The 12,105-nt window shown below is 38.7% G+C and overlaps 1 protein-coding gene across 1 annotated transcript; it reads left to right on the top strand.

Annotated features, from left to right (window-relative positions):
- Positions 1 to 3,776: 3,776 nt before the first annotated feature.
- LOC142528494 (uncharacterized) lies at positions 3,777 to 7,028 on the top strand. Its single transcript, XM_075633541.1, has 5 exons — positions 3,777 to 4,131; positions 4,390 to 4,815; positions 5,002 to 5,669; positions 6,006 to 6,296; positions 6,906 to 7,028. Exons 1-5 carry the CDS (start codon positions 3,777 to 3,779, stop codon positions 7,026 to 7,028), a joined length of 1,863 nt encoding a protein of 620 aa, XP_075489656.1.
- The last annotated feature ends 5,077 nt before the right edge of the window (positions 7,029 to 12,105 follow it).

Here is a 12,105-nt window from a genome sequence, read left to right as displayed (position 1 = left end):
ACCTTTTTACATGTAAAAGATAAAAGATCACAATTATTTACATTGGCATTTTACCTCGAATATTCGGATGTTTGTCGAAGTTGAAGCTTTTCTATCCGTACTTCTCTCTTTAATTCCAATTATCTGCTGTTAACTCACCAATGCCAAAGGGCAAGGATTAGGTAGAAATTTATTTTGATTTGTTTTAAAATTTTCGGGTTTAGAAATGTGAGAACCGATTTTTCCCACCATATGATTAATCATTGTAAGGAAATTTAAGAGCATAGGATTTCTTTGATTATGGTATTAAAATAAGATATGTATATTGGAGAATATTTGATATGGAAATCCTTGATGTCAAGATATTATTACATGCACTTGTACAAGCTTGATTTCGAATTTGGGGAAGAAGATTGGCAAGATTGAGATATCCTACAAGATCTAAAGGATTAAAGCAAGCAATTTTCGAAATTCTATGCCTAAGATATTGTGAGATATGGATACAAGGAAACATACAAGGTAAATTGGAAATAATCATCAACTTGTGCACAAAGAAAAATCTTTACCCCAGCCACCATATTTTCGAAAATATTAGGGTGGAAATCAAGGATTTAAATCCCACGAAATTGGAAAATAAATCAGCAAAAATGGCAAGGAAATTGGAGTCAAATATTGTAAGATTTATGCCAATCTTGAGCATGATTTTTGTGCCATAATTAGCTTCATCCTCCTCCCCTATAAGTAGGCCATTACCCCCCCTCTCCACAACACACCAAAATCTCGAAAATCTTTGCCGAAATTTCGAGAATTTCCAGCAGCTCACCTAGCCAAACTCTGCCCAAATATCGTCCCAAAATTAGCCTAAAAGTCGAACCGAAGCGTTGCCCAGACGAGGAGCGAGGAGCGATCTAAATTCCAAAGCCAAGCATCCACGTTTTCTTAGCATTCGATTACTGTAAGTGGGCTTGTTTTTAAAAATTTAAATTTCGGTTTTATGCCTATGAAGTTTTCGGTTTTTGATTTTAAAGATTTGGTCGAGCTCCGTCTCCCGTCTATACGTTTTATGAAATTTTGGTACGTTATATTTTGCACTGTGAGGACTCCCTGAAAATGGGTGGAATTCCAACATATGGTCATTCACGGTGAGATAGAACCGTTTTATGGCCTCGTCCCCTTAGAGGATTAAAACTTAGGGACTGACGTCAGTAAACCGTTAAAAGGTGAAAAATCGCAGTGTCATTATGTTATGATATGATGTTACGATTACGAAAAGCATGTTGTATTTATATGTTATTTTCGAAAATGATGGAAAATTTTTATGTTGTGTTCAAAACGCCCCCATTTGCTGAGTATTTCCCAAAATGCTCACCCCCCTTACTCTCCCCTCCCCAGATAAGTCCGAGCAACAGTTTGAGGATGAAGAGTCGGAACAATTTTGGGGCTGGTGATTCGCAAGAGTAGTAGTAGTTTATATTTCGAATTTATTGCTCATTACTTTGTAAGACGTTTCCGCATTTATTTATGTCGTTTAGTGATTTTGGTTGTAAAGACAATGTTTCCTTTGGGTTGAAATTATGATATATAAACTGGTTCGGTTTATACTGTGCTACAAAAGGCTTGTTGTTTCGATTGTGTGATTGTTAAACAACGTTGGTGTCAATCCCAAATTTCGGGGCGTGACATTTAAGTGGTATCAGAGCCGCCAGGTTCATAATCCGGTTGGGAAAAAATGAGAAATTTTTACAAAAAAAAAAATCGGTGGAATTTTTGAGTAAAGCCGATGCTATCCCCTCCGAAACGGCCCAACGAGCGATTTTCACCACTTCGTCATGAGGTAGGGGCTGAAATCGCGAAATTCCTCCGTTTAGGCCTCCGAAACGTCGTTTTTGCCATTTTAGGAAATATTCGTAGACCCTATAACTTCTCATAGGAAATTCCGAATTCAATTCCGTCGATTGTTCTGGAATCCTCTCGACATATGCTTCGAACCCATATGTCTAATTCCAAACTTTCCATTTTTGGAAAAAAAATATTTATGTAATTTTCGAAAATTTCATATATATTGCATATTGTCCCTTGTTATATATTGTCTCTTTCGATTCTAAGCATTTCCATTTTTGTTTTCAGGAAATGGCTCCATCTACTCCCATGCGACCCCACACCCGTGCCCAAGCTGCCATTCGTTTGAAGGAGCTTGCCCTTCACCATCAGTCCCGTCAGATTCAGAGACTTAGAGCCAGACTAAGTGAGAGGAGGAGGGAGGTCGAGACTTTAGCCGCTGAGAAAGAGGAGATTCGTGTTCGCCTTAACCAGTTTATCTATCAGGGTGAGCTAGTTAGAGGTGATAACATGGACCTAAGATATGTCATAGAACAGTGCAAGTCTCAACATGGAAAGTTACGAGAGGATACGGAGCGTTATCGCAAGGAGCTGGAGGAAGAGAAACAGTAGAATGCCAACGGTAAGAGGAGATTGGAAAATTCAGGTGAGGCCATGAACAGCCTTGCGTATGTGAACCAACATCTGACTCAACAAGTTGAAGCGCTGAAGGACCAAATCAAGCAGAAGAAACAGTATCATCTGCAGTATCAGCAGCATTGGAATGACTGAGATGGACGCAGCTGATGCGAAGATACAGGGACTTAAGGCACAGGTGGCGCAGCTCATGGAAGAGAACGACCAGCTCACCCATATGGTGGAGATACTGCAAGAGGAAGAGCCAGAGAAGGAATCGGAAGATGAGAAGCCGATAGAGATAGATGAGCCTATAGCAGCAGTTGGCGACGGAGAGATAGATGACTAGGCTGTCTTAGTGACCTTGCTTTATTACTAGGAGTTATTTTATCCTTATTGCTATGTTATTCAGCACGATTGTTTTCATTCAGTACTATTTGTTTCCATTCAGTTGTTCCTCGATATTCAAATTTAATAAAGTTACATTTATTTACTTATCTCAGTTGTTCCAGCATAACTTATTTACTCAATAACGTCGTTATGCTCCGCAAATTCTTAGAAATGTTTAAAAATTGTAGGAAATGGCCGGTAGACCTCCAATACAAAACCGCAACCCTCGCTACGCTAATAACAACAATGCCAACGAAGGCGATAATGGACCGCCACCTGGGTTCAGTCTTAACCAAGCAGACCTGATGGCTATAGCCACGATCGTGGAGACAACACTGCAAGGGTTAGTGAACCCAAACGCCAATCAACCACCACCACCTCCACCACAGCACGGAGTTAAGTTCCATTATGAATCACTGCGCAAGAACAGGTGTCCAACTTTCAGTGGAGCCGCCGACCCTGAAATTAGTCAGAGCTGGCTAAAAAGCGTGGAGACCCAGCTGCGATTGTTGGAAGTCCTTGAGGTACTGAAAGTGGACGTGATTGTGCCTTTCCTGGAGGATAGAGCAGGCAAGTGGTAGGAAGCAGTCTCGCCAGCCATGATAACTGCAGGACCAATCATGTGGCAGCGTTTTCGAGAAGCTTTTCTGAAACAATATTATCCAGCCAAGGTCAGACTGCAGAAACTAAGTGAATTTGAAAACTTCAGTCAAGCTCTAGACATGTCCGTTGTGGAGAACACCTCCTAGTTCAATGCCCTTAGATCATATGCTCCAGCAATCATGGCGGATGAAGTTTTGAAATTGCACCGCTTTAAGAAGGGGTTGAACAGCAGAATCCAATCCGCCCTAGCCGTCTACCAACCGGCGAATTTTTCCGACTTGATGGGCACAGCTATCCGAGCTGAAACTGATATCTAGCGCAGGGAGAATGAATTTAAGAACAAGAGGCCTATGAGTAGTCAATCCCCACGTAACGGTCAAACTTTCAAGAGGCCTAACCAGTCTGGTGGACCATCAAAAGGGCCTTTGCCTGCCACAAACTACCAAGCTATTAAGCCTTGCCCAACGTGCCACTTACGACACCTGGGAGAGTGTCGTAGAGTGAGCGGTGTCTGCTTTGGATGCGGGAAACCAGGACACCGTATGGCAGAATGTCCAGACGCCACCAACAGAACAACTGGACCGGGTAAAGGAGACGGGTCAAACTCAGGGGTGAACGCCAATAAGCCACGGGAGAACAAACCAAATGCCAGGGTGTTTGCAATAACGCAAGAGGAGGCAGACGACGCGAACGATGTCGTGTCAGGTACCATATTTATTCAGCAAGTGCCTGCTTATGTGTTATTTGACTACGGCGCTACACATTCTTTTATGTCTAAGAGATTTGCTAAGAAGTTAGGATGCAAGCTCGAGAAACTAAATGAGCCCTTTCGAATAGCCACACCTACAAGTAAGGCCATTGAAACTCACGAAATTTACAGAGATTGTAAAATCAGTATCAGTAATCAGACTTTTAGCGCCGACTTGATACAGTTGATCATGGTCGATTTCGACGTAATCTTAGGAATGGATTGGTTAGCAAAAAACAGTGCGATGGTAGATTGTAAGGGAAAGAGAGTCAAACTCCGAACCCCAGATCAGGAGGAAGTCGTCTTTCAGGGTAAATCCAAGGAGCAAAAGTCACTGCTTTCCGCCTCTCAAGCTTGGAAAGCCATGAAATCCGGAGAGGACATCTACCTAGCAATGATCAGTGAAGTAAAAGAAAAAGTCGAGTTGAAACTGGAGGACATCCCGATAGTGAGAGAGTTCCCAGATGTTTTTCCAGAAGAGCTCTCGAGGACGGTCCCGAACCGCGAAGTGGTTTTCGAGATCAATCTGGTTCCCGGTGCTGCTCCAATCTCTAAAACACCTTACAGAATGGCACCAGTCGAACTCAAAGAGCTAAAAGAACAACTCCAAGAATTGCTAGATAAGAGGCAAATTCGACCGAGTGTGTCCCCATGGGGAGCTCCAGTACTCTTCGTGAAGAAGAAAGACGGAAGTATGAGATTGTGCATCGATTATAGAGAACTGAACAAGATCACCATCAAGAACATGTACCCTCTACCTCGGATAGACGATTTGTTTGATCAGCTTTAAGGAGCCACCGTCTTTTCTAAACTGGATCTGAGGACAGGTTACCATCAATTGAAGGTCAGGGCTGAAAATATCCCCAAAACAGCCTTTCGAACCAGATATGGGCATTATGAATTCACAGTGATACCTTTTGGTCTGACTAACGCACCGGCAGCATTCATGGACCTGATGAACAGAGTATTAAAGCCATTCTTGTATCAGTTCATAGTGGTATTCATCGACGACATCCTCGTCTATTCCCCTGATGAGACGAGCCACGAAGAGCACCTTCACCTTGCTCTGCAAACTTTAAGAGAGAATAAGCTCTATGCCAAGTTTAGCAAGTGTGAATTCTGGCTAAGGAGTGTGTCATTTCTAGGACACGTGATATCAAAAGAAGGAGTGTCAGTGGATCCAAGGAAAGTAAATTCAATTACAGAATGGCCAAAACCGAAGAACGCCACCGACATCAGAAGCTTTCTTGGATTGACAGGTTACTACCGGAAGTTTGTTGAAGGGTTCTCCTCGATAGCCATGCCACTGACGAAACTCACACAGAAAAATTCTAAATTCATCTGGAATGAAGATTGTGAGAAGAGTTTCCAGACACTGAAAGAGAAACTCGCATCTACGCCAGTATTGATCCTGCCTGCAGAGAATAAAGATTTCACTATTTACAGTGACGCCTCTAAGGACGGTCTAGGATGCGTACTAAAGCAAGAAGGAAGGGTGATCGCCTACGCATCAAGGCAGTTGAAACCGCACGAGCAGAACTACCCTACTCATGATCTGGAACTACCAGCGGTTGTCTTCGCCTTAAAGATTTGGAGACACTACCTCTATGATACTAAATGTGAAATCTTCACAGACCATCAGAGCCTCAAGTACCTGTTCACCCAAAAGGAACTGAATATGAGGCAACGGCGATAGTCCGAACTTCTGAAAGACTATGACTTGACCATAAGCTACCATCCGGGTAAAGCAAACAAAGTGGCTGATGAGCTAAGTCGGAAGGGCCCAGGCAAGGTGACTCTAGCTTCCCTCTCGGCCCATCCATGTCTGCAGGAGACCGTCAAGTTAAACCAAGATCGAGACCCGATACTGGCCAAACTTAAGGAGCAAGTCAGAGAAGGGAAGTCTCAGGATCATCAGATTGATGACAAGGGAACCTTATGGATGAAAGGAAGACTGTGTGTGCCCGACAGCGATAACCTTCGCCAAGAGATAATGGCAGAGGCGCACAAGTCAAAATTCTCAGTCCATCCAGGCAGTACAAAGATGTACAGAGACCTCAAGAATAATTTCTGGTGGAATGGCATGAAAAGAGATGTAGCTGAATTCGTCTCCAGATGTCAGGTATGTCAGCAGGTCAAAGCAGAACACCAGCGACCTGGAGGATTACTGCAAACTCTGGAAATTCCCGAGTGGAAATGGGAGCATATTTCCATGGATTTTGTGGTAGGATTGCCAAGGTCTAGGCAAAGCCACGACGGTATATGGGTGATCGTGGACAGACTCACAAAGACCGCACACTTCCTACCCATCCGCATGAGTTACAATCTCGACAAGTTGGCTTCACTATACGTGGACAACATTGTGAGACTGCATGGAGTGCCAGTGAGCATCCTATCTGATAGAGATCCGAGGTTTGTCTCGCGCTTTTGGAAGAGCTTTCAAGAGGCCATGGGAACAAAAGTGACCCTAAGTACGGCCTATCATCCTCAAACCGATGGGCGAACGGAGAGAACCATCCAAACCTTAGAAGATATGCTGCGAGCATGCGCCCTTGAATTCAGTAGCAACTGGAGCACTCATTTACCCTTAATTGAGTTTGCTTACAACAACAGCTATTACAGCAGTATCGTAATGGCTCCATACGAAGCTCTTTATGGCAGAAAATGTCGGTCACCACTTTATTGGGATGAAGTGGGCGAGAAAGCCTTGATCGGACCCGAGCTATTACAGATGACAGTGGACAAGGTTAGAATTGTCCGGGAGAGGCTCAAGGCAGCTCAAAACCGACAGAAGAGCTGGCAGATCTTAAAAGAAGGCCTCTATAGTTCAACGTGGGCGAGAAGGCTTATGTGAAAGTCTCGCCTATGAGAGGTGTTGTCCGATTCAGTAAGCAGGAGAACTGAACCCTCGATATGTTGGACCCTTTGAAATCTTGGAAAAAGTGGGCACTCTAGCATGCGGACTGGCACTGCCACCAAACATGTCAGGAATCCACAACGTGTTCCACGTATCCCAACTAAGGAGGTACATTCCAGACCCGAGTCACGTTTTGGAAGTAGAACCGCTCTTGACCGAAGGAAACATGGGAGAAAAACTCAGATACGAAGAAGTCCCCATCAGAATCGTGGACACCAAAGAACAAGTTCTTAGACGACGTATCATTCCCTACGTCAAGGTGCAATGGTCCAACCACACAGAGCGGGAAGCAACTTGGGAAGTCGAAGAGAAGATTTGAAAGGAATATCCCTACCTATTTGGTGACCAAGCCAACTCAAATTTCGAGGACGAAACTTCTCATAAGGAGGGAGGGATGTGAGAACCGATTTTTCCCACCATATGATTTATCATTGTAAGAAAATTTAAGAGCATAGGATTTCTTTGATTATGATATTAAAATAAGATATGTATATTGGAGAATATTTGATATGGAAATCCTTGATGTCAAGATATTATTACATGCACTTGTACAAGCTTGATTTCGAATTTGGGGAAGAAGATTGGCAAGATTGAGATATCCTACAAGATCTAAAGGATTAAAGCAAGCAATTTTCGAAATTCTATGCCTAAGATATTGTGAGATATGGATACAAGGAAACATACAAGGTAAATTGGAAATAATCATCAACTTGTGCACAAAGAAAAATCTTTACCCTAGCCACCATATTTTCGAAAATATTAGGGTGGAAATCAAGGATCTAAATCCCACGAAATTGGAAGATAAATCAGCAATAATGGCAAGGAAATTGGAGTCAAATATTGTAAGATTTATGCCAATCTTGAGCATGATTTTTGTGCCATAATTAGCTCCATCCTCCTCCCCTATAAGTAGGCCATTACCCCCCTCTCCACAACACACCAAAATCTCGAAAATCCTTGCCGAAATTTCGAGAATTTCCAGCAGCTCACCTAGCCAAACTCTGCCCAAATATCGTCCCAAAATTAGCCTAAAAGTCGAACCGAAGCGTTGCCCGGACGAGGAGCGATGAGCGATCTAAATTCCAAAGCCAAGCATCCACGTTTTCTTAGCATTCAATTACTGTAAGTGGGCTTGTTTTTAAAATTTAAATTTTGGTTTTATGCATATGAAGTTTTCGGTTTTTGATTTTAAAGATTTGGTCGAGCTCCGTCTCCCGTCTATACGTTTTATGAAATTTTGGTACGTTATATTTTGCACTGTGAGGATTCCCTGAAAATGGGTGGAATTTCAACATATGGCCCTTCACGGTGGGATAGAACCGTTTTATGGCCTCGCCCCCGTAGAGGATTAAAACTTAAGGACTGACGTCAGTAAACTGTTAAAAGGTGAAAAATCGCAGTGTCTTTATGTTATGATATGATGTTACGATTACGAAAAGCATGCTGTATTTATATGTTATTTTCGAAAATGATGGAAAATTTTTATATTGTGTTCAAAACGCCCCCATTTGCTGAGTATTTCCCAAAATACTCACCCCTCTTACTCTCCCTTCCCCAGATAAGTCCGAGAAACAGGTTGAGGATGAAGAGTCGGAACAATTTCAGGGCTGGTGATTCGCAAGAGTAGTAATAGTTTATATTTCGAATTTATTGTTCATTACTTTGTAATACGTTTTCGCATTTATTTATGTTATTTAGTGATTTTGGTTGTAAAGACAATGTTTCCTTTGGGTTGAAATTATGATATATAAATTGGTTCGATTTATACTGTGCTACAAAAGGCTTGTTGTTTCGATTGTGTGATTGTTAAACAACGTCAGTGTCAATCCCGAATTTCGGAGCGTGACAAGAAATGTCTAATCCGATTCCCAGTTCGGTTTACTTTTCCACACTATGGTTCATTTTTTTATAGCGTTGATTGAATCATAAATCTACGTGTATATTTTAAAATACTAGGAATGTTCACGTGCGATGCACATGGGTGACTAATAATGAAAAATACAATCATAATAATGATATAATATTTAAAATCCTTTAAATAACATCGTGTTTATAACTATTTTTCAATATAAATATATAAAAACACAATATATAAAAATAAATCACGACAATAAATCATATATATTCACTTATTTATATGACATTTTTCAATCCGCGACATAATGACAGCTCTCCTAAGTGATAAATCAGCAAAAATATTTTCATCCGAATATCATTCAAAATGAAAAACAATAAAAATAAAATTAACAAAATAGTAAATTTTACCAAAATTAAAACCAAAATATACTTAAATGGAGTACACATAGACAAACGTAAAATAAAAATATCTTAATTTACTAAATTATCATAATAATGTTAAAATAAAATCATTAAACTTGTTATTAAGTTAAATATCACTTGTGCTTTTACTAACTTTTTAACCCCTTGAGATTTTATTTAACTTTCTATGTTTTTTTAGAATACATATTATACATAATTAATTTTATATCATAATCAATCATTTATAAATTAAAATATTGGTGATTAATAATTTCAATAAAACAAAATTTTAACATAATATCACTCAAATAAATATATGTAGTAAAACAAATATATAAATAGAATAATATGTAATATTCAGTTAAAAATATCATATGTAAAATTGTAATATATAACAAATGGTAATAAATTATCAATATAATTGGGATCAAAATGAGGAATCTGATACGTGGCATTGTTTTACCAAACTTTTCCTTAGTGGCTTTCGCACACATGGATGTTATTGGTTTCCAGCCTATATACCATCTTCAACTCTTATTGAGCTAAGAAAAGGAAGAATTTAAATCCCAGAATAATAATGAATATAAGATTCATATTTGGAACTTTTACAAAACATAAAAGGATTTATAAAAGATATACCAAAGAAATTAAACAACAGAGGATTTTACCGAGATCCACCTCAGAATCATAAATTCATAAAAATCACCCATAAACGCCTTAAACGCCATTTCTCGGCTAAGCAGGCTGAAGGGCTACAACATGAATTTATTTTTCCTGGTTAAACTCGAACCTTGTGTTTACCATTTCCTGGTTCATATTTTTACCTTATGTTCTAACCAAAGACTCTTATATTACATTAAATTCCAAAAATTTAAATAGATCTTTTATTATCTCAATCTGATGCCAAGAACAAATAAATATAGATCATGTCATAGTAAGGTAATAATTTAGCACGAATACTTTAGCCTGTCATTCAGGCTAAACTTATGAAAAATAAAAATTTAAAATAGTAAATAAAAACAGTAAGAACTTACAAAGTTGTTATCAGAACTGCAAAATTTTATTTGATATTCTTCAGAAGGGTTTTTTAATAGAGAGAATAGAGGGGAGCAAACTCAACCGTGTCCTCCTAAGAACACAGAAATAACCTATATATAGATAGAAGAGCCGGACATCAAACCCCGGATTCTATCTTAAAATAAAAATAGTAAATGCTTTATTAAAGCAAATAGTAACATGGTTACAAAATTCAAAAAGTAAAAGTGATATGCCACCCACTTTTTGTCACGATATGCCATGATGAGATGTGATATTCCACCTACTCCAGATTCGTCTTCTGATGATTTTAATCATCTTTAATATTATCTTTTTAAAGAATTTTTCAAATTCTCAAAAATGTCATCTATCTGAGAAAATTGAGGAATATCATCCTCAGGGTCTTGATCATCTTGCATCTTCATTAGATGAATAAATTGATTTTCACTAGATTCTGACGCCATAGATTTATCTGATTTTGAATCAGAAGCTCCAATATTCTGGAAAAGATCTTTTTTCATTTCTTCAATATAGATCTCTATCATTTTTTCTTTTGAATATATTTCAGAATATTTCTGAGTAAGAATCTTGAAAGGACTCAAATAGACTTTTTCCTTTTCTTGTTGATTATCAATTTCTTTCTGGTATAAAGAAATTTTTTCTTCCATTTGATGTGGTTTTCCAGTTTCTGGATCATCTCTCAATAATTTGTCCCAAAATTTTGTGGAACTGACCCTCCATATGCAAGGGATACCTTCATCAGTGTAACCGAATTCTGGCTGCCATTTCCAGATCCATGGGATTCCAAATTCCATGAAAAATAGACATAGAGTCTTTCCATCGATCCAATGTTCAGAAAATGATTTTTTAATACTTGGAGAAACATTTAACCAAGTATTCATGGGTTTTATAAAAACCTCTGGCAAAATCTTTGCAGATAGACCAAATATCTTCCACCAGATTAAAAACCAATTTGGAACTGGATAGTGAAAAACATTTTCACAAATCTTTAAAAACCAAGTATGTTTTCTTTTTTCATTTTCATAAAACAAAGTTTTATTAAAACTTTCAATGTAATCCCAAAAATTGAATTTAAAACTCATTTTATGATTTTCAGTGTAAAATTCTTTTTCAACTAATGGAGATATACCACATTCTTCAATAGATATAATCTTTTTGATGATAAACTTTGAGAAGTTATGACTTCCTTTCTGCTGAGTATTACTGAAAAAGTGAGTTATATCAACACTTTTTGTGGATATCAGAAGATTTTCATAAAATCCTCTTTGCTTGTAAGAACCATATACATATGATGTATTGGTTAGATATCTTTCCATGATAGTCCATGGAGTTTTTTCCCATTGGGTATTTTTTTCTTTTATAAGAAGAATTAATTCTCGATGTTTTGTCTCTGTATATAGAGCTGAATCATTATCATCTTCTTTAATGATATTAGCATATGATGCTGAAGATTGAGAATCTGTATTACTTCTCTGTTTTTGTTTCAAAAATTCTTGAAACTCTTGTATAACTCATTATTTTGCTCAGTATTACTGGCTGATGAACTAGATAAGTTTTGGGCTATAAGCCTCTGTTTACCATGCTGTGCAATGATATTAGGGGGTTTTCCCCTACCACCTCGCCCTCTATAAGAGGACTCTCCTCTTCCTCGGGAATACATATCTGTAAATGAAAACATTAGGATAAATATTCTCGAGTT

This window comes from Primulina tabacum, chromosome 16, assembly GCF_025594145.1.
Source record: "Primulina tabacum isolate GXHZ01 chromosome 16, ASM2559414v2, whole genome shotgun sequence".
Taxonomy (NCBI): Eukaryota; Viridiplantae; Streptophyta; class Magnoliopsida; order Lamiales; family Gesneriaceae; genus Primulina; species Primulina tabacum.
The sequence above is the reverse complement of the archived record's forward strand: the minus strand, read 5'-3'. Positions and strand labels throughout refer to the sequence as shown.